Source organism: Heterodontus francisci, chromosome 4 (genome assembly GCF_036365525.1).
Source record: "Heterodontus francisci isolate sHetFra1 chromosome 4, sHetFra1.hap1, whole genome shotgun sequence".
In the NCBI taxonomy this organism is placed as follows: domain Eukaryota; kingdom Metazoa; phylum Chordata; class Chondrichthyes; order Heterodontiformes; family Heterodontidae; genus Heterodontus; species Heterodontus francisci.
In genome coordinates this window covers 118,619,399-118,647,189 of record NC_090374.1, presented here as the reverse complement: position 1 = coordinate 118,647,189, position 27,791 = coordinate 118,619,399, and the positions used below count along the sequence as shown (strand labels likewise).

The 27,791-nt window shown below is 41.8% G+C and overlaps 1 protein-coding gene across 1 annotated transcript in view; it reads right to left on the bottom strand.

Annotated features, from left to right (window-relative positions):
* ntrk2a (neurotrophic tyrosine kinase, receptor, type 2a) overlaps positions 1-27,791 on the bottom strand; it is a 280,149-nt gene that overhangs the window by 213,892 nt on the left and 38,466 nt on the right. The window contains exons 5-9 of the mRNA XM_068030046.1: positions 24,632-24,789; positions 10,411-10,547; positions 9,802-9,937; positions 8,248-8,550; positions 2,986-3,018 (exon numbers count right to left, since the gene is read on the bottom strand). Coding sequence (XP_067886147.1) covers positions 2,986-3,018; positions 8,248-8,550; positions 9,802-9,937; positions 10,411-10,547; positions 24,632-24,789 — 767 coding nt within the window. The remainder of the gene's footprint in view (positions 1-2,985; positions 3,019-8,247; positions 8,551-9,801; positions 9,938-10,410; positions 10,548-24,631; positions 24,790-27,791) is intronic.

Genomic DNA, 27,791 nt, shown 5'->3' with positions numbered 1-27,791 from the left:
CAGCTTTGCTGGGTCAGCCATGTAGTTCACATGAAGGATTCCCTCATACCAAAGGCAGTATTCTAGCTGAGCAGGGGAACCCACACCATAGGACATGCCAAACTTAGGTACAAAGACATTCTGAAAGCCAATTTCAGAGCCTGTAAATTGGACCCCACTTCATGAGAAAAAAAACAACCGTGGACAGATCCAAATGGAGATGTTTCTGTCAACAAGCAATCTCAACATTTGAGGAGAACAGAGTCAGGTCTCTACAAGACAAGCCAGCATGCCACAAAGCCAGTGCCTTCACCTATCCCTCCAACAGTGACTTCATATGTAATATTTGCAAGCAGATCTGCAAATCAAGATTTGATTTAACATCACATATGAGATGACACCAACCTAGATGGTGAACAACCAGTCTCCTTCCTGAAAACTCATCCATCGAAGCGATGGGAGAATCCATCAATTCTATGTTATCAGCAATATTGTATCACGAGAAATAGAACTGGGAACTTGCGCAAAGTCTGGCAGCAAAATAGTCTATCATTTTAGTACTAGATTGGACAGGATGCATTTCTGTGCTACACAATCACCTCATTGGATGCAAAAACAAAGTATTTCCTGAACAGATTAATTATTATTTGCAATTCTTTACACAGTTTTTTACTTAATCTATTGTACAGTATTCGTTCACTCAACCATTTCAATCACCTATTAGGAAGGACGTGGGTCCTTGCTAATAACCTGGATCAAAACTGCTCAAAACTATTATTTATTACTTGTCATTTGCTATAATGCCTGCACTTACCAACATTTCTACCAGTGTTTTCTGAGTCACAGTGTGAGTATAGACAAATTCATTATCTTCCAAAAGATAATGGAGGGGTTGCTTGAGGGCGGGGGGTGGGGAGGGGGGTGCTGGTAGTAGTGGTGGGGGAGGTGCTCCAGTGGGGATGGCTTGTGCAGCGGGGTGCTGGGGCGGGGGATCCTCTGTTAGGCACGGGTTGCCTGATCAGGAGGGCCCTCCCTCCAACAGCCGCAAGGAGGCCACCAGTTTCTACTGGGAGGCCTTCTGAGCTACTGAACCGCCCACCTGCTGCGGTAATATACTAACAGCGGCAGGTCGAAGCCCTTAAGTGACAATTAATTGGCCACTTCAGGGCCTTAATTGACGTGGGCAGACGGGCCGTTTGTCTCCTCCACCACCGCTCGTAAAACTGCAGCGGGCAGGAAGGCAACTGGAACAGCATTCCCACCTTTCACTCAACCTGGTTCTGCGAGGCGTTAAATTCTGGCTGTTAATGCTGAGGAACAGAATAATTTAGGAACATAGGAACTAGGAGCAGGAGTAGGTCATTCAGCCCTTCCAGCCTGCTCCGCCATTCTAGATCATGGCTGATCATCTACCTCAATGCCATATTCCTGCACTATCCCCATATTCCTTGATGTCATTATCAACTAGAACTCTATTGATCTTTGTCTTGAACTTACGCAGTGACTGAGTTTCCACCACCCTCTGGGCAGAGAATTCCAAAGATTCACCATCCTGAGTGAAGAAGTTCCTCCTCATCTCAGTCCTAAATGGCTTGCCTTTTATTCTGAGATTGTGTTCCTTGGTTCTGGATCCCACAGCCAGAGGAAACATCCTTTCTGCATTTACACTGTCGAGCCCTGTAAGAATTTTGTAAGTTTCTATGGGATCGTCTCTCATTTTTCTAAACTCCAGAGAATACAGACCCAGTCTCCTCAATCTCTCCTCATAGGACAATCCGACCATCCCAGTAATCAGTCTGGTGAACCTCCCCTGAACTCCCTCTATGGCAAGTATATCCTTCCTCAGGCAAGGGGACTAGAACTGCACACAATATTCCAGGTGCAGCCTCACAATTGCTCTATACAATTGAAGCAAGACTTTTTTGCTCCTCAAGTCCTCTTGTGATAAAGACTGACATATCATTTGCCTTCCTAACTGTTTGTTGCATCTTCATTGAAGCTTTCAGTGACTTATGAACAAGGACGCCTAGGTCCCTTTGGACATCAACACTTTCTAATCTCTCACCATTTAAGGAATACTCTGCACCTCCACTCCTCCTACCAAAATGGGTAACCTCACACTTATCCACACTATATAACTTCTGCCATGTTCTTTCCCACTCACTCAGCCTGTCCGAATCCCCTTGAAGCCTCTTTGCATCCTCTTCACAACTCACATTCCCACCAAGTTTGTGTCAGCCGCAAACTTGGAAATATTACAATTGGTCCCAACATCCAAATCATTGATATAGATTGTGAACAGCTGGGGCCCAAGCACTGATCCTTGCAGTACCCCATTGGTCATAGCTTACCAACCTGAGAATGACCCATTTATTCCTACTCTCTGTTTTCTGCCTGTTACCCAATACTCACTCCATGCTAGTATATTACCCCCAAACCCATGCGCTTTAACTTTGCTTAGTAACCTCATATATGGGACTTCATCAAAAGCCTTCTGAAAGTCTAAATACACCACATACCACATCCACAGGTCCCCCTTATCCACTCTGCTTGTAACATCCTCAAAAAACACTAACAAGAAATTTCTCAAACATGATTTTCCCTTCATAAATCCATGTTGACTCTGCCCAATTATTTTCTAAGTGTCCAGTAATCACATCCTTTATAATAGATTCTAGTATTTTCCCTACCATCATTACAGGAAGTCACTACCATTATCAAGGAGTCACAGGTCAGGTGTAGCATGGCCAGATACAGAATATGACTATTTTGCTCCAACCTAAGAGCAGAAAAATGCATTTTCCTACACCAGTCATTCTGTGACTACTTTGAGTCAAATTACTAATTTATGTCCCTAATGATGTCGAATTAAAGGCAGTGTTGTACTGTATGATCCTGCCGTTTAAGGCTTCCCAAAAGTTTGTCAAGTACAGTGATTGCATAGATATTTTTCTCCAGTTTATATCTTACCATAAATAGGAAGACATTGCTTGTTGCATTACTTACCATAAAATCCAGGATCTGTGATCGGTTCATTTCCTAAATTTAAAAAAGTGAATAATCAGGTACATAGGTTTTAGAAACACAGATTTTGTTATTTTGGTCATCAAACTTTAGAAATGTAATCCACAGGGAAAATAAGGGAACATTTTCCTAATCAGATCTCTTCCCCCATTGCACCCTGGGAATTATTGGGGCTTCCCAATGAGGCATTACTGAGCCTGCAAATGTAGTAGGCATTGGTATCATATTGTGATCTAGCAGGAGAGGCCTAACCTCACACTCTTTAGGAACCAAGCTTTGAGAACCTTGGTGCAAGGGCATTCCTGAAAATCTGGCACTATGATCAGCCTGGGGATCTCTGTCAACCTGCTGGGGGCTCTGTGTCAGGCTGAAGCCAAGTAGAAATTGTTTTGGAAACTCCTACCAGGATGATCTGAGGTACTTGTAGCAGTCTGGCTATAATACAGGCAAGGAATTGGGCCTGTAACTGTAATTCATCTAGGCCATGTAAATGGCCCAGGAGAAGAAAAACATGGGCAGCTGCTTCCTCATAGGCACAGCTCACTGATGTACGTTGCAACTGCTGGATGCCAAATGGGTCTTCATTCTAGGGCAAAATATTCAATGCTTCAACAAACATTGTAAGGAAATTTCTCCTAACTGCTCAGTGCCAAAGTTTAATTGATGACCTCACATCACCATACATCTGAAATTTTCTAACAAGTATCTTGTTAGAAAACGATTAACTTTGAACTATTCTTTTATTTATCTGCCTTCTGAAAATTCATATATCCTACATCTACTGCATTCTGTTTTTCTAGCCAATTGGTCACCTCTTCAAAAACTCTTAAATTGTCAAACATGACTTGCCTTAGTGTGAATTAAGAATTTACTTACAACTGACATTAAACTAACTGGTCTACAGTTACTCAATGTATTTTGTCTATTTCCTCAAAAAGATTTTTATATCAGCTATTCTCCAATCCTAAGGCACAATTTGAATATTTAATGAGGGTTGAAAATTTGTGGTCAGAGCCTCTGCTATCTCATCTCTGACTTCTTTCAACAATCTAGGGTGTACATCGTTAGTGGATCTATCCGTCTTGAGTTTTGCTAATTTCTTTTAGTCCCAATTCCTTTTCTACACTTAGCTCTAGCAACTCCTTTGGTACACCTCCAAACTAGTTCCACTGCAAAATATTTAATATGTCGCACATTTTTTCATCCTCAACAATTATACTTGCATTCCTGAGTGGTTCTTCTCCCTTTTCAGCTATTCTTTTACTTATTTGCCTATAAAAGCCCTTACCCTTTTATGTTATCAGCCAGCCGCTTCTCATTATTTTAGTCATTCTAATCTCCCTTTTTAAAAATTAAATATACTGCTTTATTCTTCAAGGTTATTTTAGTGTCGTTCACTTTAATTTAATAAAATGCTTCCCTTTTAAAATTTGGTTTAGTTTTATTGGCCTGAGATTTATGCTTCCGCGGCAGGCGAAAACAATGGCAGCCCATCTGTGCGGGCCGCACGTCGCAGAGCCGCCACAATATTAAGCGCGGCAGCTCATTTAAACAGCCGGGGCGGACTGTCCCCCGATGACCTGGAGGGGGCGGGCTGTCCGTCCCCGGCACTGGCACCAGCTGCGCCAAAAGTTAATGCGTTTATTCTGTCCCTCTCCCACCCCACCCCCCAAACCACTTATCTTGTCCACCTGACCTACCCCCCCCCACTCCCCAAAGTGCATAAACTATGCTATAACCATTCCCACAAAACCCTACACCAATGAAATTACTTGGCCCCTGTTCCCCCCACACCCCGCACTGAAAAACTTACCTCCTCCCCCTCCCAACCAGTATTCTGCCTCCGTTCCCTGGATGTGGATCCGAAGGCGTGGGAGTGCTGGCCGGCGGCACGAAGATCACACGGGACAGATGGTGGGAGCGTAACAGTAATGAATGCATTGATTTTACTTAATTAAAATATTTAAATAGGTCTCCCGATGGTGGTGGGGTGGGGGGGGGGGGGGGGGGGAACCACCACGAGGCCTTGCCGCTGCCGGCAATATTGGGCCAGGCCTTCCCAGCATCAGGGTGCGTGACAGCCCTCTCCCAGAGGCATTTTCAAGACCGCTCCCCCACGACCCCTGACACTGGGGGTCATTAAAATTCAGCCCTTTATCTCTATTCATCTAATGAACTCCCTTCTTTATGAATTTCTTTTGACTTTATGGAAATATAATTACTATACAGTATAGATTCAAAGATTTCCCACTACTAATACGTCAACTTGTTCTCTATCTTTACTAACCAATTAATTTGGGTCAAATCCCTTCTTATCTCACTGAACTTTACCTTTCACTATTTAATACCTCTATTTTTGATTATTTATTATTCTTCTCTTTTCTTACATTGAACCTAACTTTGTTGTGGTCATTTTTCCCCAGTTGTTCTCCTGCTTTTATATCAGTTATTTGACCCAGATCATTTTCCAGAAGTAATTTATTATATATTTCCTGTTGAACTAGAAGCATAATGATCTGGGAAGCAGTCTGGATAAATTCTAAAAAGTGTTCCCCACCTTGACCACATGCATTACTTTATTTCAGTACATCTTGGGATTGTTAACATCACCCAATATTATTACCCTGTTGTTCCTGCCTATCTCTTTGAACTGTCTGCCTATCAATGCCTCTGTCTCATCTTCACTGTTTGGTGCTCTGTAATGAACACGAAAATATTACCTTTTCCTATCCTATTTCATAATGCTATCCATATGGGTTATATCTTAACACAAGTTCCAGAACACTGCAGTAGAATCCTTTCTTGTCACTGTCATCTTATTTTTCTCTTCCTTAATACTTCCGCAAATCTTATAACATGTCCAAACCTAGTCCATGCCTCTATTATAGCTTGTATATCATATTGATCCAGTTATTAATCTTTGTTGAAATACTTAAAAATATTAGTTATAATAGGAAGGTGGACAAAAACCAACAATCTCTCAGTCATTATTTTCTTTATGGGACAAATAAATTCAAATCCTGAAAACTGGGAATCTCTGAACAATTACAAATCAACCTAATATCTGGATTTGTTTCAAAATGGCAAGTTCATTGGGAATTAACTTCCTGGTATTGTTCAAACACCTCAAGAGCCCAAACTCCAAACATGAGATAGACTATTCACCTACAATTATCTTTCTCTCTTTGTGTGATGTGAGCTGAGTCATGAGCTGCAGTACCTCATGCTATCTTCTTACTGGCTGTGAAAGCAACATTGCATGTTTAAAATATTTATTTGATGCTTTTAAATCATTAGGTCATTCTCCAAACCAGGAACAACTATGACTCGCAGATGTGATCAGAAAAAAGTGTGTACTATAGGGAGATGGTTTATCAATTTCAGAGTAATACAATACATTCTATCCATCATTTCCACAAGACACAACTTCATGGGTATCATCACAGTGATGTGTAGCACTGAAAGTAACATTTACTGGGGTCGCTAAAACTAAGAAGTAAAAATGTTGATGTAACTGATAGACCATCAGAATGAAAGTGCAAAAGATGAAAATGTAAATTTAAGAAGGGAATAAATGTTTTTTTTATTCATTTGTGGGATGTGGACATCTCTGGCTAGGCCAGCATTTATTGCCCATGAACTAAGTGGCTTGCTAGGCCATTTTAAGAGTCAATCACATTGCTGTGAGTCTGGAGTCACATGTAGGCTAGACCAGGTAAGAATGGCAGATTTCCTACTCTGAAAGACATTAATGAACCAGATGGGTGTTTACAACAATTGACTATGGTTTTATGGTTATTATTAGACTAGCTTTTTAATTCCAGATTTATTAATTGAATTCAAATTTCACCATCAGCTGTGGTAAGATTCAAACCCATGTCCCTGAAGCATTAGCCTAGCTGCTGAATTACTAGTCCACTGATATTACCACTAAACCATTGCCTCCCCCTGCTAATAGGAATGCATGCAATGTTAAGGTAATTTACTATCAGGGTTTCTGTAAACAAAAAAATGAAACAGCAGTAATACAGAATATTAAAGGTAACCAAAAGAATAAATTGAAACAAAATGAAGGACAAAAAGAAAAAGCAAATTATTTTCTCAAAAGAACATTAAAAAAAATGGAAAAAGAGACTTGGAGAAAATATTAAGTAAAAATGACCAAATGAACAACTACACGCATTTTACTCAGTATAGGTAGCCATGTTTATTTGTTAACGAACCACATGCACCTCTAAATGATTTCCTTCCCAATGAGAAGGGACGTAATATTGCAATATTGTAAAATTGTTTTCAGTTAATCCTGTATCCCTTGTCCAGTAGTTAAAGAATGCATTTTAGTAAAGCTACATTCATGTACCAGGCATGTGTTCCATGTGTAATTCAACCTCGGCAACAGACTAACTCGCTGAGTTCTAAATGGTATCCAAAAAGGTGGGAAGTGCCTGAAACTAAGCCTTTTCACTAATACAGTATTAGCATGTCTGTTTATTTAATACTTAATTAGGGGAGAGAATTGTGCTATCAATGACTGTAAAATTTGTTTAATAATGCTCTGGCCCACAAACAATTTTAGTTTGTGAAGTAATTTTTCACTTAGCAAAAGCTGAATCATGTTTAATTCTTGATGCCAGTGCTGGATATGATTTGTATCCTGATACATTGGTCAGAAAGCAGTTTGTTGTCATCAGGTGAACAATTGCTACAGAAAGATGGGGTGGGGTGGGGGATGAAATTCGACTTGGATGGAGACACAGAAAATTAGTTTTGAGAAGTCAATGGACAGGGTGTATAATGGATGGCAGGTGCAATACCACCTGCTGTACACCTCCACCCCGAGACACATTTCACTGCAATTATTTTTTTTAATTATTACACTAATCAAGTTAGCTTACTATTTTTTACATTTTTAAATTTATATTTCATTTCTGTCTTCACAGTTTCTGAGACTGAGTGATACCCTTTATTTTTGTGTGATGTACAAGGTTTCTCAACCAAACCTTCAGCTTAGCGATCATCCAAAAGTACCTTATATGTTTAAGAGATAACTCTTGCTATGCCTATCTGCGCCTCTTTGATGAACTATAGATCTCTACAACTGACAGAGTTCTTGCATTATTGCCATTTATACAGATTGGTCTGGTGACTATATTTAATTAACATGTTTCTTTGAAACTGGATTTTAAAAAATGAATGGTAACAAAATATAACAATAATGACAACAAGCAATAAGAAAATACCCACCTGAACCAGGAGGATGGTGCATGAAGTGAGCATATACTGTGCCCTTATCCTGTCCTAAATCATTGTAAATGTATAGAGTGTAGTTCCCATTGTTCAGATGGGTTGGATTGTCCAGCTGCAGACAACCATGTTGCTCGCTGATATTCTCCTCATGAATTTGTGTCAGTATAAAATCGGTCTCATTCAGAGGATAATTATTGTGGTACCATTGAATTTTGGGTGGTGGGTTGCCTGTCACACTGAAAGGAATGCACCATCGGTGATCTGGGATTGCCTCACCCAACAATATTATCCTGGGAGGAACTAAAGAAAAAAATATGATGCCAGTTAAACACAATGGTACACAGAATGTGGTGAAAGTCATATTATTACTACACAGTTACCAAATTTGTGAATATAAACTCTTGATAACTAACTGAAAAAAAGACTCGAAAAGATCCATGTCCATTCATTCATCCCATCATTGGAGGCAGAACCAAACTTCCTCCCTAAACCCCTGCACCTATCCACGTCTCTCTTTGCCTTTAAAAACCTTCTTAAACCCTATCTTTTTGACCAAGCTTTCAGCCCCTTCTTTTAATCTTTCCCTTCATGACTCAGCATCCATGTCTTTATCGACCTCCATCTGTGAAGAACTATGGCAATGTTTCTCTTTAAATCAAATACATGATCTAAATAAAAGTTTTACGTCATGGTGTGTAATACCTCCACTGGCTAGATTAGGTCATTGAACCTCTTGCAGTACTGCGTCCATTGGCCAGAAAATGGGGAGGAGACAAAATCACTCCATCCTACTCTGCTTACAGGAGTTCAGCAAAGCTGGTGCCCGTGACCTCTTCTCATGTACTTGGGTTCAGAGCAGGGTTAAATAGCAGTGGCAGGTGCCTGTGCCATGATCTGTGACTCTTGAGGGGGGCGGGGGTTAACCAGAGGAAAGGGGAAGGAAAAGTAGCCTCTTGTTCATCTGTTGGAATCATCAGCAAAGAACATTCTTTATCTGCCCAATCAACCCCCTTTATAAGGGGACAGATAATACAAATGGAACCAGCATTTTGATTGACGTCCAGACCAGGGGCCAAGCCTGCAATCACAGGTGAGCACATTTCTGCCACACAGGCCTACACACCAGTTTCAATGCACCTTTGGTTTTTCAGTTTTGTGGAAGGGTCTGCACTCGATAAGCTAACTTGTCGGTTCTCTCCACAGATGTTGTCTTACCTGTTGATCTTCTCCAATGTTTTCTGTTTTTTGTTCTGAATTCTTTATTAAGCTGAGAGGCCGTTTACTACTTCTATTAGTGATATCATTCAAGTGACATAACGGTAGTTTTTCTTTGAATCATTATTAATTGCATTGTCACAATGTTTGTTCAGCACAGAGTAAACATTTGCCAAATGGCAACTGATTTAAATAACTTCAGACCAGATTATCTGAAAATTTGATCTTTTTTTATTCTTCATCCACATTTGATTCTGTCTGAGTTGATCTTGAACATGCTTGGTGTTCAATAAAAATACAAGAAGAAAATGTGATAGGAATACTGTATATACTTACAGAGAACAGTCAGATTGACAAAAACCTTTGATTCTCCCACTACATTCTCCGCTGCACAGATAAGCTGCTGTCCATTGTCATCACCAGAAATGTTGCTGAGCTTTAATATTACTGGTGGTTTGGAAATTTCTGCCGACTATGAAGAGAAATAACATGATGTCACTCACTAAATTATTCTAAGCCTTTTATACCAATGGTGTCCCATTCCGACTAGTGTGCTGTGTTCCCTTACTGACAGCTGTCCATGAAGGAAGTGAGCTGCACATGAGCCCATGAGCTGCATGTCTGGGATATGACTTTCCATTGGCCTCAAGGGAAGTAGCCTTTTTAGCAGAGTGGAAAAAGTATTGCTGGGACCATTTACTCCAGTCCTGTGCCCACAGAACTGTACCCCAGCAATCAGGCCTATATTTGGGAAAGAAGTGGTAAAAAGGAGAAAATCAGAGCGGAAAAAATAGTAGATGGAGACTGGGAAACCAACAGAGCTTGGATGATTGTCTGTTAAATAACACATTTTCCCTCCTTTAATTTCTTCCTTATTCACAGCATAATGTTTCAAAATGGTGAGTTTACTAGAAATGCTGAATTCTGACAGTATCATGGTCATACCTGATAAGTTGAGTAGAGGATGTGTTCTTGCCAGTCCACTGTGGGAATTGGCTGACCTACAGCAGTACACTCAATTGCAACTTCTCCTCCTTCGATCACAGTAACATTAGTAATATTTACAGAAGCCTTAGGCAACTCTGTGAAACAAAGAAGCAGAAAATACATGTAAAATACTATATAGTTAATTGCATCGATATAAATGCCTTAGATTTAGAAACATAGAATGATACAGTATGGAAGGAGGCCATTCAGCCCATTGTGCTGTGCTGGCTTTTTGAAAGAACTATCCAATTAGTCCCATTCTCACTCACAAGTATTTATCCAATTTCTTGCTGTATCCTTTTAGACGAATGAAGAAATACAGTACATGAAAATGATCTGAAGAAATGAATTGAGCAATTTGATTGGTCAGTTTGTCCACTACATGCTACTTAGTAGAAGACAGTTTTGAAAAATCAATGAGTTGATTGTTCAAAAGTAAAATGCTGAAGATACTGGAAACCTGAAATAAAAACAGACAATACAGGAAAGACTCGGCCAGTTAGACAGCATCTGTGGAAAGAGAAACAGTTAACATTTCGCAACAACAGAATTTCATTGTTTAACTTCCTCTGGATTACTCATTCCTCATTAGCAGCTATTAAATGAATCAAACTGCCTTTGATTTGTTTGTGTTTGGCCAATCAGATATTTAATCAATTAGTCCTTATTTCAGCCTATCATTCAATTTATATGCCACCCTGAGGTGTAGCACCTTGATGGTTAACAGTTTTGAATTTTTAGGCTTTAAAGATGTCACACACTAGATACACTAGATGCACACCATATGCAAACTTATAATTAGGTAGGCAAATAGATAGATATTAAAAATAGCATAAAACCTATTTTAGATCTATGACCACTTCAGTGTTAATATGCACTTCTTGACTGCAGTTTTGAACCAGTGTCACTCTTAATCATGTTACGACCAGGTGAGAAAGCTGTTTAGAGGTCCCTTTTAGCCTTCGCCTGATCTTATTGGTATCAGGGTTTTGTTTAAACATACTGGCCGGAATTTTACGCCACCCCATTGAGTCAGATGGTGGCGGAGGGGTGGCGTTAAATGGAGCAGGAGGCTCCGGGATGCCTTCCCAACCCGCTCATGCCTCCGCCCCACTTTACGTATGGCTGGGTTGGGGGAGAAAAACGGGCTGCCCGCCCCAGACCAATGAAGGCCCTTAAGTGGCCTATTAATGGCCACTTAAGGGCCTTCGCCTGCCTCCATGTAGATTTTACACCTGGCAAGGGGGCGGCCTGGAGCCGTGGGTGGGCCCTGAAAATCGGACACAGGGTGTCCATCTGAGGGCCGCCCCTACTTCCCCAATCACCCCCAGGACCCAAAACACCCCCCCTTCTACCCAAACGACCACCCTTGCCTCACCGGGGTCCAACCGCTTACCCCCGGCGAGGCAACCAAAACTCACCTGAAATCCCTGCTCCATCTGCCATCGGCTGGGCTGCACTCCCAGCAGTGGCCACCGCTCCCGTGGCACTGCTGGGACTAAGAGTTGCTGGCCCACTGATTGGCCGGCAGCTCAGTGAGGCGGGACTTCCTCCCTCAAGCGGGTGGAAGTCCTGCCTCGGAACAATTAAAGCCTGGGGACCTGTAAAATGCGGGACGGATCCCCAGGCTAGGTGGAAGTTTTTTTTCAATTTCCAAAATATATTTTATTCATAAAAATCTGTAAAAAATTAATTACCGAACAGTTTCAAAGAGCACCAAGTCAAAAAATACAAACAGTGCAAAGGTGATCAGTTTCCTTCAATACAATCATGAACCCTTCCATTTTATTTGTCATGCTTCTATATTTTTTCATTTTACAGCAAATGAAAATTTTCCCGATACAGTTCGAGGGGTTGCCCATGGATCCAGCCTCTCAGTTCAGCTTGGTGGGGGGACCTTACACAGTGGTCTTTCCCCATTGAGCCTTTGCTGCGGCTGCCCCAAGCATTAGTGCGTCCCTCAGCACGTAGTGCTGGACCTTGGAATGTGCCAGTCTGCACATTCGGTCGTGGGCAGGCTACGTGGAAGTGGGTTCGCCACCGACTTTTATGTCGGTGGCCAGCTCCCGTCTGCCCAACATAAAATCCAGCCCACTGTGTTTTGAACTCCCCTTTTGGTGAATCCTTGTCCACCGCTTTCCAATTATAAGGAAAAGAAATGAGCACAAATAGGCTTTCTTAAGTTTAAAGAAGAAAAGTGACATTTATTAAAACTTAAACTTAAACTCTAATTCGGTTAACTCCTACAGATACACACCACACCCCATGCTACCATGCATATGCGATATACACATGCAAATAGAGACAGAAAAGAACAGAAGAAAAAATAAAGTAGAGAGGTTTGAGGCAATCTCTGAAGGGGGTTTTTTGTTACTGTGCTTCGAGCTCGCTATAGTCCTTGCTTGTAGGTAGATCTTGATTTTTTTGGGGGCCTAGTATTCTTCTTAAACCTTGTTCACTGCAGGAGACTCTCTCTCTCTTGGAGTTCATATGTCTTCAATGGTTTCCAAAGCTGGTGAGAAAGATGAGAGCAGACAGGAGAGAGGTGGCGGCAAGCCAGCCACGAGTGGTCTTTTCTGGTCCAGGAGCAAACAGTTTTCTGAGTTCAAATTCTCTGTGGCAAGTTCAAATTCAAAAACTCAGGTTGTCCAGCAGGTTAGTCATGAGACTGGGGGTGTGTGACCCCATCCGTTTGTGTATTCGACCATCTTAGCAGTCAACCTGGAATGCAAGCTCCTCCTCAATGTCTGGTAATTAAAAGTCCATTGTGGATTAAATTAGAGCAGGGAGTGGCCCCGCTGTCCTTTGCAAGTACTGTCTGTTACAATGCAAATGTCTTTCCAATCAATGGTCTGGTGTTGCTTTCTTTTTAAAAAAAGCTAGTTCTTTCTTTACTCCAGTAACAGTTTAAAAATCAATGTTCATGTGACGAAATTAATATGCTTCATCCTTGGCAGGTGGGGGCCTGCATGACAATCAGCATTGTATTGGAAAAAGCATTTAATCATGCAAGGCACCAATGATTACAGCATATCTAATGAGCTCAATGGGGCAGAAATTGGATCTCATTACTCCCATGCCTGAGGTATGCTGTCTGATTGAAGAAGGCCTGCAGGTACAGTTTAAAATCCACATTGTATTATGAGTGGTAGTGACAATTAATATTACCTTACCTTTCATAATACAACATGCTCCCAGGCACCCAGAGGAGACATTTTGGCAATCAGCTGATTTACCATACTATGTATCATTAAGGAAGTAACGGAAGCCCTAAATTGTCATGTGCTCAGCTATTGGAACGTCACATCAACCAGGAACTGTAGAGAAAGCTAAGGTATTACTAACTTCGTGACTTCTGCAAGGAAAAATGGCTCATTGGCTACTTCATCTAGTCGTGAGGTCATTCATGGACCCACGATCAATCTTTTGGCTGTTATTCTATAAATATACAAATATCATGCAAAATAAGCAAGAAATTACTACTAATACTAAGTTCCCAGTGACCACACATGATACTTTCATTCTGTGGGGAAATCAAGCATATCATATAACTTAGGGAAAAGGAACGATGGATGGCTGGTTCCTGAGAGACCAATTTTCCATCGGGCGGGAGGCCCCGTCCACTGGCCGAAAAGTTGGTGGCGAGCCCGCCTCCACCAGGCCTGTGGAGTCAGACCAGGTTTTACGCTCCCTAGACCCTTAATTGGCTTTGGGCGGGATTTCCAGCTCCTCGAGGCAGGAAGTCCCACTTAATGGAGCTGCCAGCCAATCAGCGGGCTGGCAGCTCCTAGTCCCAGCAGCGCCACCGGGTGTGGTGGCCACTGCTGGGACTGCACCCAGCCATCACAAGGAAGATGAAGGACTGCCCCAGAATTAAGGTAAATTTTCACGGCCTCGCCTGGGACAGTCGGTCAGAGGGGGTGGGGGGTGTTGGTTAGGTGGGGTGGGAGGAGTGTTGTGCCATGGGGACAGTTGGGGCTTCAGGGGTGGCCCTCCGATCAGGAGAGCCCATTCCCCAGCCCGCAAGAAGGCTGCCTAAAATACCCGTGGCGGCGGGTGGAGGCCCTTAGGTTCCAGTTAATTGGCCACTTAAAGGCCTTGATTGTCCTGGGGTGGGCAGGCTATTTCTCGCTGCCTCCTGCGTAAAATTGCAGCTAGGTTGGAGGGGGTCGGGAATGGCCACAGCCTCCCACTCAATTTTTCACCCCACCCACCCCCCGCCACCAGCCTGCTCATTTGTTGTGGGGGGGGGGGGGTGTAAAATTCAAGCCAATGTGCTGCAGCTGAAACCTGGTACAACACTCGTACTGTAGTAGAGAACAAATACAAGAGGTGCATGGGTGGCATAGAGCCCAATTCAAGCAAATGTTTGGGGTGCTAAAGCAATGCTTCAGATACCTGGATTGGTCAGGGTGAGTGGTGCAGAGAAGGTGTGTAAAATGATAGCAGTATGCTGCATGCTGCACAATACTGCAATGGAAAAAAGCCTCATTTAGGACTTGAATAATGAGCAGTTACAAGGAATGGAAGAGAAGAAGAATGATGGAATGTATCTACTAACAGCAGATCAATTACTGCAGGCAGGAAGCCATGTCTGTGAGGAACAACCTGGTAGATAATAAAAATTGCCAGATGATCAAGGAATCACAAATAGTGATCATATGCTTCCATGTAAAGCCATCTGCCAGGACAGAACCGAAGAGAGGTAAAAACAAAATTATTTTTTGACAGTTTTATTCACCAAGGAAAAAGATGAAATCCAAATAACAAAAAATAATGTGGTGATGCATCAAGGCTTTGTCCTGAAACAATTCAGGCAGATAATAGGACTATGAATAATTAAGATTGCACGAATGATTATTATCATGGAATTGCTATTGGCTTCACACGAACATATGAATTAGGAGCAGGAGAAGGCCACTCGGCGCCTCGATCCTGCTCCACCATTCAACAAGTTCATGGCTGAACTTATTACTCCACATTACCGCCTACCCCCAATAACCTTCCACCCCCTTGCTTATCAAGAATCTGTCTACCTCTGCCTTAAACATATTCAAAGACTCTGCTTCCACCGACTTTTGAGGAAGAGAGTACCAAAGACTCACAACCCTCTGGGGGAAAAACTTCCATCTCATCTCTGTCTTAAATGGGCGACCCCTTATTTCTAAACAGTGACCCCTAGTCCTAGATTCTCCCACAAGGGGAAGCATCCTTTCCACATCCACCCTGTCAAGACCCCTCAGGACCTTATAGTTTCAATCAAGTTGCCTCTTACTCAGGTATCAATCACCTGTATATTTATTGCACATGGTCTTAGATTTACTTTTATGCTCTTTTTAAGTTGTGCAACTTCTTCCAGACCTCCTACCATTTGCAGGAGCAAATTCAACTTGGAGGGTATGACATGGTAGCCATTACAGAGACATGGCTGCAAGACGCCCAGGACTAGGAACTAAATACACCAGGTTATAAGGTCTACAGGAAAGATAGGGAAAATGGCAGAGAATATGGAGTAGCCTTAATGTTGAAGGATGAAATCACTTCGGTCATCAGAGAGGATATAAGAAGAGATAAACAGGCAGTGGAGACTTTATAGGTACAATTAAGAAATAGAAAAGGATTTAAGGCTAGCGGGAGTAGCTTTGAAGGGTGGCAGCTGGTATAAATACTGAGATTGGACAAGCATGTAGCAAAGACACAGTGGTTTTAATGGGGGATTTTAACCTTCATGTGCATTGAGATAAGTGGACTAACAAACGGCAAAAAGGTAGTGAATTTCATGAGTGTGTATGGGATAATTTTCTGTGCAATATATCCCAGAACCAACAAGTGGACAGATCATAATATATGTAGCAATGAGCCAGATTTAGTTAACAGCCTGATGGTGCGTGAACATTTATCTAATAGGGATCAGAATATGGTAAAGTTCAACATAGTGTTCGAAAGTGAAGAATATGGAACAACTACCAAGATTTTAGATTTAGGTAAGGCTGACTTCAATGGAATGAATGAGACAGACACTGTCTACAGTAAATCTGTTAATGGGTAAAAAGATAGAAGATCAGCGGCAGATGGTCGAAAAACAATTTTATGTGATACAGAACCAGTTATACCATTAAATGGCAAGAGTTCTACTTGCCAAAAATGTCAGCCATGGGCAAAAGAGGTAAGATACAGATGAATGGGAAAGATATAAAAAACAGCAGAGTGTGAAAAAGCAGACAGCAAGAGCTACAAAAAGGCAATATGAAAAGAAATTTGCAAGGCCTATCAAGATCAACACAAAAAGATTTTACAATTACATTCGGAAAAAGGTGTTCAGAAGCAATGTAGGCCCTTTGAAAAATGATAACAGTGATGTTGTCAATGAAAATAAGGGAATGGCGGATATACTGAATAACTACTTTGCATTAGTATTCACAGTAGAGGAAGAGTTCAGCACACCAGACATCCTAAAGAAATGATTAGCGAGATAACAGTGATGGAGAAATTAATGACACTAAAGAGTGACAAATCTCCAGGACCAGATGGTTTCCATCCCAGGGTTTGAAAAGAAGTAGGTGAGAACATTGCAGATGCCCTAAGTATAATCTTCCAAAGTTCTCTCGATTCGGGAACCATTCCTTAGATTGGAAAATGATGCATGTCACTCCATCATTTAAGAAAGATGACAGAGGGAAACTAGGGAATTACAGACAAAAGAGCATATGAACATAAGAAAGAAGAGCTGGAGTAGGCCATTTGACTCTTCAAGCCTGCACCATCATTCAACAAGATCATGGCTGATCTTCTGCTTCAACACCACCTTCCGACAATATCCCTATAATCTTCAATCCCTTTGCTACCCTAAAATACATTGACATCTGCTTTGAATATATTCAATGACTGAGCATCCACAGCTCTCTACAGTCAAGAATTCCAAAGATTCACAACCCTTTGAGTGAAGGAATTGCTCCTCATCTCAGTCCTAAATGGCTGACACCTTATTCTGAGACTGTGACTTTGTGCTCTGGATTCCCCAGCCAGGGAAAACATCCGCCCTGTCAATCCCCTTAAGAATTAGATCACCTCTCATTCTTCTAAACTCCAGGGAATATAATTCTAGTCTTCTCAATGTCTCCTCATAGGACAATCACTTCGTCCCAGGAACTAGTCTAGTGAACCTTTGTTGCCCTCCCTCTAAGGCAAGTATGATCTTCCTTAGGCAAGGAGACCAAAACTGCACACAGTACTCCAGCTGTAGCCTGTGATTCATATAGGAGGACACTAAAGTCCTTCTGAATGCAAACATTTCTCAGTATCTCACCATTCAAGAAATATTGTGCTTTTTAAAATTTCCTGCCAGCAATTCGGCACGTTATGGGCTGGATTTTGTTGTCCCACTCCCGGCATTGCTATGAGAGGGAGATGTACAAATGGCACTTGGTTGCTTGCCAGTGTAAACAAGTATCTAGAGTCCATAATGTCTTAGGGGCCAAACAGTGTGTTTGTGATGTGCTGTGAGTGTTTGAATGGGTATATAGCAGGGTGTGTGAAGAACAACACTTCATGTAGGAAGAAGAAATTCACAATATCTACCTGTTACTGTATAGGATTCACTACAAATGGCATGTGGTCTACTTTTATCCGCAAAATTTGTCTGTTGTTTTTGTTAGGCTGGAGTATCAGGGACATGAAGAAAAGGCGGGTAAATGGAGTTATGGTTCAGATCAGCCCTGATCTAATTGAATGGAAGAACATGCTCTCGGGGGTTAACTGGCCTACTCCTGCTGCAATGATTTCCTGTAGAGAAATGTGTGATCACCAAATGACAGCTGTCCTTGACTTCATGGCAAAAGTCGTGAACCATCTGTTCGAAGTATAGTAGGCATGAAGCCAGGACTTAGCTCTCTGCTGCAGTATGTGCTGGCATTCTGATATGCTGTACCAGTCCAGTGATCCATTTTAAAGTTTGCAATTGATTTGATATTGTAAATAAGTCATTCCAAAGCATCTTGCTTCTATCAGTAAGCAGATCAGTTCTAAAGTATATAGGTTCTTTTAGTAGCTACCTCAACATTTGTTTACTGCCAAGACTTTTATGAAGTTTACACAAAGGAAGATAATGAGTGCTCTTAGCAGTTGGAACTGACAGATGACTTTAAACTTAAATTGCGTCATTATTGTCATCAAGATCTCTGTAAAAAGACTCTGATTTTAACTACCCCCACCTGACAGAAACCAGGTGAAGCGGGGTAGATCCCGCTTCCTTCGTGCCATCTCCCCATATTAACCTTTTCTTTTGAGCAGGCAAGTGAGTCACCAGAATGAAGGAAGGAAATCCTGTTTAAAATATGCAGATTGGATCCGATTATGTCATCAGCACTTGATCAGCAATTTCAAACAGAAGCCTGAGCGGGGGCGGCAGGAGCTGTCCTACCAGGAGCCGGATCCGAGGCTAAAAGAGGCCCAGAAGATAATTTCAAAATTTATTGTTTAGATTTTCTTGTGGGCTAGGAGAAACCTCACAAGGAAGCCTAGGACATTCCTAGAACAGGGTTATCCCTTCTCCCCCATGGTCATGGCAGACCTCCCTCAGCCCAGATCTCGAACCTCCCTTGAGTCCAGCCCTGTCTTGAGCGCATCACAGGGCTGCTTTCCATCAGGCTCCTGCTGGGGACTGTCTCACATGACCCTGACTGCGGTCTCCTGCATGCCAGTCAGGTTGTCAATCTGGCCGGCTGTTGGACAGGAGACTGAAGCATTTAATTTAAATTAAGCCTTGCCATTATGATCAACAGGGCTTCCAGGTCCCGGTTTCATTGGGTTTTCCACATGTTCTGCTATTTTCCCATTAGCAGCCTAAATTTTTGGAACTTAACCTTTGCCTGTGTCCTACAGTATTCTCATAGGTCTCTATAACACTTACAAGGGGTAACTTTCAATTTCACAGCATGGATGGTAACGTGTCAGAGTGCATTCCCCAGCCATTGTAGAAACTACCCAATTTCCAGCCCACTGAAGTCAAATCAGATGAAAATCAAGCAGGTTTTACACTTGGGCAATCTAGGTTATCACCTAGGTGGAAACATCAAAACTTATCTCTGCATGTTAATGCCATCAGTGTCTCTCCACATGAACTGAAGAAAAAATTTCAAGTGTGACTTGCCACTGGCTATCACTGTACACGTCACAGAGTCTGGCTCAAGAAGGCCATTAGGAAGAGTCCTTCAGTAGAATGTCAGCTGAACCTCCAGCCCTGGAGGTTGGGGAATACCTGAATAGAGGCATCACATTGTAGCTTGTCACAAATTAAATCAGTAACCCAAATGTAGACAAGGAAAACTCTTAAAAAGTAGTAACAATGAAAACAGAAAACTTCCTAAGCAGCCCTGCAACATAAGGGCCAATTTTAGCTTGTATTGCATGTTGTTAATGGGGCAATAAGGATCTCAGAATAGGGTCAATAATCTTACCACCCTCTTAATGCCAACGATGCAGACAATACCATTTTGCAAGGGGCCTATCATTCGGTTGCCAAAGCGCTTGCCTGTTTCAGACAGTAAACTCATTTCAATATGCATTTTGAATTGAAAATGGTACAACCATGTAATGTGCAAACCCTGATCATTTCCATGGGCAATAGAAAAGAAGAGGCTCAGCTAGGGTACATTTGATTTTAATGCGGTGGAACTAGGAACAGCAGAAGTGCTTCTCTGAACCACACAAAATAATCAGGGTGCTACCAGTGTGTCCCCACCACCTATGGTCACGACACCCTGCAGTCTGATATCGGTAGTCCTCAATCCAGCAAGCTGCACCAAGACCCTTGTATGGCCCGATGTTGATGAAGCCAAGGTTTAAAATCATTGCCATTTCTTCGGTTTGAGTGTGGACGACCGGCTTTCGCACTCCGCTAGTCAGTCGCCCAAAACTCAAAAGCAGCCCCATGATATGTGTGTGTACATAAACAGATAGTTAGAAAGAGAGATTTTTTTAGTTTAATTTCTTTCTCTCTCAGCCCTGTATTTATATAGTTGTATTAGTTTACCACCATTTTGACTGGTTTTGACTCATTTCTACTGATTAAGTCATTTATTTGCTTCAGTAGAATTCATTCTGTGCAACCTAATGATTTCATAGGGCTGTGTACCCAATAACATAGGGCCCTATATCCTACAATGGAGGGTTCTAAATCTGATAACAGAGAGCTCGGTAGCCACTAACAATGGGCTCACTAAATCCTCATAGTGACCCCAGTTATATTTTAAGATCTGATCAGAATCCATGCTCCATTTATTCTTCATTGCCATCAGTTTTTTGAGTACTAACATTGAAAAGATAATTAAATCATTAATATGGCAGTAAAATAAATGGCAATTGCAACATAAAACTATTAAATATTCGGCAATCACTAAGGACGAAGTAGTGGTGGCATTCACAAATGACAGACAGGGCAGCAAATCTGTACAAGATACTAAAACTTTAACAGTTCCCTGGGTATTTCAGGCATAATTTCTGCCTGGTAACCCCTTAATGGTTCTTAACTTATTCCCCCTCCTTTCAAGTTCTGTTCCTCTCCCTCCCTTCTACGATCATACAAATTAGGAACAGGAGTGGGCCATTCGGCCTCTCAAGTCTGCTCTGCCATTTGATAAGATCATGGCTGATCTGACTGTAGCCTCAACTCTACTTTGCTGTCTACCCCTGTAACCATTGACTCCCTTGTCAATCAAGAATCTATTTAACCCAGCCTTAAAAATATTAAATGACCCTGCCTCCAATGCTCTCTGGGGAAGAGAATTCCACAGAGTAACAAACCTCTGAGAGAAAAAGAATTTCTCCTCACCTTCGTCTTAAATGGGAGCCCCCTTATTTTTAAACTGTGTCCCCTAGTTCTCGTCTCCTCCTCAAGGGGAAGCATCCTTTCAGCATCTACCTGTGAGGTCCACTCAGGATCTTATACGTTTCAATAAGATCATCCCTCATTCTTCTAAACGCCAATAGATACAGGCCCAACCTGTCCAATCTTTCCCCATAAGATAACCCCATCATCCCAGGAATCATTCGAGTGAACCTTCTCTGAACTGCTTCTAATGCAATTAGATCCTTTCTTAAGTACGGAGACAAAACCTGTATGCAGTACTCCAGATGTGGTCTCACAAATTCCCTATACAACTGTAGAAAAACTTCCCACGTTTATATTCCATTCCCCTTGCAATAAATGACATTATTCCATTTGCCTTTCTAATCACTTGCTGTACTTGCACACTAACTTTTTGTGAATCATGTACCAGGACACTCATATCCCTCTGTACTGCAGAATTCTGCAGTCTCTCTCCATTTAAATAATATTCTGCTTTTCTATTCTTCCTGCCAAAGTGGGCAACCTCACATTTTCCCACATTATACTTCATCTGCTAAATTTTTGCCCACTCACTTAACCTATCTATATCCTTTTTCAGTCTCTTTGGCTGGGATTTTATGCTGGCGACAAGGGTCTCAACATCCAATCTGACGGAACCTTTCCACAATTTCTCCACTTGGAGAGGCAGGGATTGATCAAGGATAGTCAGCATGGCTTTGTCAGGGGGAGATTGTGTCTAGCAAACTTGATTGAATTTTTCGAGGAGCTGAGTAGATGTGTAGATGAGGGTAAGGCTACATGTAGTCTACATGGACTTCAGTAAGGCTTTTGATAAGGTCCTGCATGGGAGATTGGTTGAGAAGGTAAGAGCCCATGGGATCCAGGGCATTTTGGCAAATTGGATCCAAAATTGGCTTAGTGGCAGGAGGCAGAGGGAAATGATCGAGGGTTGTTTTTGCAAGTGGAAGCCTGTGATCAGTGGTGTACCACAGGTATCGGTGCTGGGACCCTTGCTGTTTATAGTGTACATTAATGATTTAGAAGTGAATTTAGGAGGTATGATCAATAAGTTTGCAGATGACACGAAAATTGGTGGTGTCATAAATAGTGAGGAGGAAAGCCTTAGATTACAGGACGATATAGTTGGGCTGGTAAGATGGGTGGAGCAGTGGCAAATGGAATTTAATCCTGAGAAATGTGAGGTGATGCATTTTGGGAGGACGAACAAGGCAGGGGAATATACAATGGATGGTTGGACCCTAGGAAGTACAGAGGGTCAGAGGGACCTTGGTGTACTTGTCCATAAATCACTGAAGGCAGCAGCACAGGTAGATAAGGTGGTCAGAAAGGCATATGGGATACTTGCCTTTATTAGCTGAGGCATAGAATATAAGAGCAGGGAGGTTATGATGGAGCTGTACAAAACGCTAGTTAGACCACAGCTGGAGTACTGTGTACAGTTCTGGTCACCATATGTGATTGCACTAGAGAGGGTGCAGAGGAACACCAGGATGTTGCCTGGGCTGGAGTATTTCAGCTTTGAAGAGAGACTGGATAAGCTAGGGTTGTTTTCCTTAGAGCAGAGCAGGCTGAGGGGGGACTTGATTGAGGTGTACAAAATTATGAGGGGCATTGATAGGATAGATAGAAAGAGACTTTTTCCCTTAGCGGAGCGGTCAATAACCAGGGGGCATAGATTTAAGGTAAGGGTCAGGTGGTTTAGAGGGGATTTGAGGAAAAGTTTTTTCACCCAGAGGGTGATTGGAATCTGGAACACACTGCCTGCAGAGGTGGTAGAGGCAGGAACCCTCATAACATTTAAGAAGTATTTAGATGAGCAATTGAAATGCCATAGACTGCAAGGTCTAGGGGCCAAGTGCGGGAAAATGGGACTAGATTAGATCGGTGCTTGATAGCCAGCATAGCAACAATGGGCTGAAGGGCCTGTTTCTGTGCTGTATAACTCTATGACTCTAGAATAAAGGGAATTTTGGAAAATTACAACCAATGCATCTATTATCTCAGCAGCTACTTCTTTTAAGACCCTAGGATGTAGGCCATCAGGTCCTGGGAACGTGTCAGCTTTAGTTATAATAGTTTTCTGAGTACCCTTTTCCTGGTGATTGCAACTGTTTTAAGTTCCTCCCCCCCTTTCACACGACCACCCTTGCTTTGCCGGGGTGTGACCGATCACCCGGCAAAGCAACCAAAACTCACCTGTAGTCCTGGCTCCATGTCTTCGGCTGGGCTGCAGTCCCAGCAGTGGCCACCGCTCCCGTTGGCGTGGCTGGGACTAAGCGCTACCGGCCCAATAATTGGCCGGCAGCTCAATGAGGTGGGGCTTCCTCCCTCAAGCGGGTGGAAGTCCCACCTCGGAACAATTAAAGCCCGGGGTCCCGTAAAATGCGTGACAGATCCCCGGGCCGGATGGAAGCGGGTTCACCATGGACTTTTACATCAGTGGCCAGTTCCTATTCGCCCAACGTAAAATCCAGCCCTGAATGTGAACTTTATTCATGCTCTGATCACTGCTACCTTGAGGCTCCTTTACTATGAGGTCATTGATTAATCCTGTCTCATTGCACATTACCAGGTCTAGAATAACCCGCTCTCTGGTTACCTCTAGAACATACCGCTCTAAGAAATTGTCCCAATAGACTCTATGAACTCATCTTCTAGGATATCTTTAGCAATCTGATTTATCCCATCTATATGTAGATTAAAATCACCCATGATTATTACAGTACCTTTCTTACAAGCTTCCATTATTTATTCCTGTATACTCTGTCCTAAGGTGTAACTTCTGTTAGAGGTCTATAAACTTTTTCATACCTTTGTATTTCTTATCTCTACCCAAACTGATTCTACATCTTGAAATTTAGAACTATGATCATCTCTTACTATCGTACTAATGTCTCCCTAACTGACAGAGCTACCCCACCACCTTTTCCTAGCTGCCTGTCCTTCCAAAATGTCAAGTACGCTTGAATATTCAGGTCCTATCCTTGGTCACCTTGCAGTCATGTCTCTGTAATGGCTATCAGGTCATACATATTTATTTCTATTTGTGCTGACAAATCATCCATTTGTTACGAATGCTATGTGCATTCAGATACAGTTCTGTCGTTTTACTATTTTTGCAAATTCTGGCCTTATCTGCTCGTGCACTGTCAAGTTTGTATGCTCTTGTCCTTCATGCCATTCTCTGATTTTCATTACCCTTATTGATACTCTTCCATTCTTTTGCTCTATTTATCAGACCCTTTAAATGTCATGTGAGGGGAAAAATTCATACACAATGTTTTTGTGGATCAATGGTAAAAACGACAGTACCACAGTCTGGGATCCTCATGTTTGACAGCATTATCCTCCAGTCATTCTCCCCTCGACATGTCAGGTTCTGAACCTCTAGGGTGGCCAGGTTATTTTCCTGCCATAACTGGATCCACGCAATGCCACAAGAGCAGAGGAATGGGTTTTCTGTTAAGATCCTAGAGGAGAAAAGCATTGTACACCTACATTAGTATCACTCAGCAATGCAGTATTATGTATGTGGTTAGCTTCCTTTCAGATAACTTGCAAGTTTTCAAGTAGGATTAGCCAAAACAAAATCAACGTTACTATCGTGATAGCAAGCAGTGTCCCAGGAACCTTAGTCGGGTCTAAGGTAGCAAATGTCAAATAGTAGAAAAATTACTCTACTATAATTTTTTCTAAATGACAATGTTTGGGAAAAAAAATTAACAGAGGAGTTAGGGGGCAAAGAACAAAGAACAGTACAGCACAGGAACAGGCCATTCGGCCCTCCAAACCTGCGCCGATCTTGATGCCTGCCGAAACTAACACCTTCTGCACTTCCGGGGCCCATATCCCTCTACTCCCTTCCTATTCATATATTTGTCAAGATGTCTCTTAAACGTTGCTATCGTATCTGCTTCCACCACCTCCCCTGGCAGCAAGTTCCAGGCACTCACCACCCTCTATGTAAAAAACTTTCCTCGCACATCCCCTCTAAACTTTGCCCCTCGCACCTTAAACCTATGTCCCCCAGTAACTGACTCTTCCACCCTGGGAAAAAAGCTTCTGACTATCCACTCTGTCCATGCCGCTCATAACTTTGTAAACCTCTATCATGTCGCGCCTCCACCTCCGTCGTTCCAGTGAAAACAATCCGAGTTTATCCAACCTCTCCTCATAGCTAATGCCCTCCAGACCAGGCAACATCCTGGCAACTTGAATAAGATGGTCAGTTTACACAATTGTTCCTTCATGTCTGCACTAAGCTGGTTCCCCCCACAGGTACCAGGGAAACAAAAAAGGAAAAAGGCTAGCAAAACTTTATGTACTTTAAAAAAAAACGAAAATTGAAGAAGTTCAATAATCAACCTGTAAAAGCTGATTTAGCTCCCAGCCTTGAGTTGTGCAGGCAGGGGCAGTGCACAGCCCCTGTCAATCTCCTGCCCAATCCCAGTGGTACATGCTAGTGCATTGGTAGATGAGTGGGTGCAGAATTATGGGTGGCAGGAAGCCACTGCCAGTTAACAATAGGAATGGTCCCCAACACTCAAGTAAGGGGTTGGGTAGGTGAAGGCATGCCCAGGTGGCTAATGCAGTCAGGGAATGGGGAGCCCAGGGCAAGGGATCCCCAAGGTTTCTTGGTGGGGCCCAGAGGAACATTTCTGTGTAGACCTTGGATTAAAATTAAAATCAGACCCTAATGATGGCATTAAGTCCTGATCTGCTTATCTAAAGAAAGGCTTTGCTGCCTTCCTGAGGGTGTCAAAAGAGCAGTTAAGATTTCAATATGTGGGAAGGCAATGGGGTTGTTGTGGGTACGTCATTCAGCCGTTTTAGCTGCCCATATCTGGTTTCCACCAAGCGGGTGAAAGTTGGCCCTGTAGTCACAGAAAATTCTATGTGAGGGTAACAGTTCTACTGAAAGATTGAACTTGCAGTCTCATCCTTCACTCAAGATTCCTGTCCTCATTTATATCCCACAGTGAACCTACATCTCCATTACTGCTTAAATCCCTTAAGGTCAGGTCACAAATACACTCAAATCACCCTTATGAGAAAAAAATGTTGATTCATTTTCGTATCTATTTTGTTACTGTTATATGTGAGAAATGTACTGAGTGTAAAAATGCTTCATTGATTAGCTCTTAAATTGCATATGCAGAAAATCAAATAATATTTTTATTAGATTATGACCAGGCCTTATATAGGATTCCAATTGGCCGAGATCAATTGTAAAACCCACAATGGATGACAAGTTCATCTCAGCCATGGAACCTTTCACATCCCAGCACAAAAGCTGCTGCTGGAATATCAGACAGGATCAGCAACAGCAAAAAAAGCTGTAATACTTTTACTCAGAATAAATGTAGTAAATCCCATAATCTAATGTCAGTAATGGACTCAACTATGACTACGTTAGCCTATCAGAGGCTGTTCAAATGCTAATCCCTGCTTGGTGCGCCAACTAAGTAGTTAAATGTTAAAGCCCATGAGAAATATGTAGTTTCTCTTTCATCACTAATTGAACAATATCTGCAATGTAATCTGAATTGAGTCAAAAATGTAAGGAAGAGGTAAAATTTTCAGAATGAAGATAAGTAGAATGAGATGATACTCTTAAATTGTGTGAATGTTATAAATTATTCCCGAAATATTTGATCTCTTAAATTGGTACATTTTTAGATTCTACTACTAAATAATTTTGCAAACAGTAACTTATAAATAAATATTCACTGGAATTACGTTAATGTTACATCATACCCAGAGATGTAACCGTGATCTCTGCAATAAAATGATTGAAGAGTATTAAAAGTGCATTTAATCAAATAGGCTTTCTTTTATTTACACCTTTATAATAACATAATGTTGTGTTATCAAATGAAAAAGCCTCTTGAAGTCTTTTAAAACTGAAAATTGTTTTAATTTTGCTCCAGCAAAAGAGCAGCATAAAACTAAACTCCTTATCCAGACGTAACTCACTTCATTCATTAGTTTGGTGTTTTCTAATCACGAAACAGCTTCTACAAAGTAATGACACCTTCAAAAACTGTCTATTTTAAATGTATATTGTTACATGTTTAAAATTGGCAACTACACATTTTGGTGTTTTGCAAGACAAATTAAGTAATTAAAAATAATGGTATCAAACTTACAAGGAAATTTAAGAATATATTAAAGAATCTAAAATCAACAGTCTAATGTTGCTGGCATGTTTGCTTTAATATTCACTGTGGGGCAAAGGTAAAATAATGTTAAGGAAGCCAGGAACAGGGAAGCTCGGATTAATGAGGTGTTTGTTCTATTCATAACATCCTCAACATTATTTATCACTTACTCTCAGAGGCCATTCTGCTTTCTGTTATAATTTGACCAGAGAAATATACGTCTCCAAAGATGACATTTCTCACTAAAGTACAGAAAGTTATGACATAGTAGGACACAACTAACAAATAAAAAGTTTGATTATAAAGCCTAC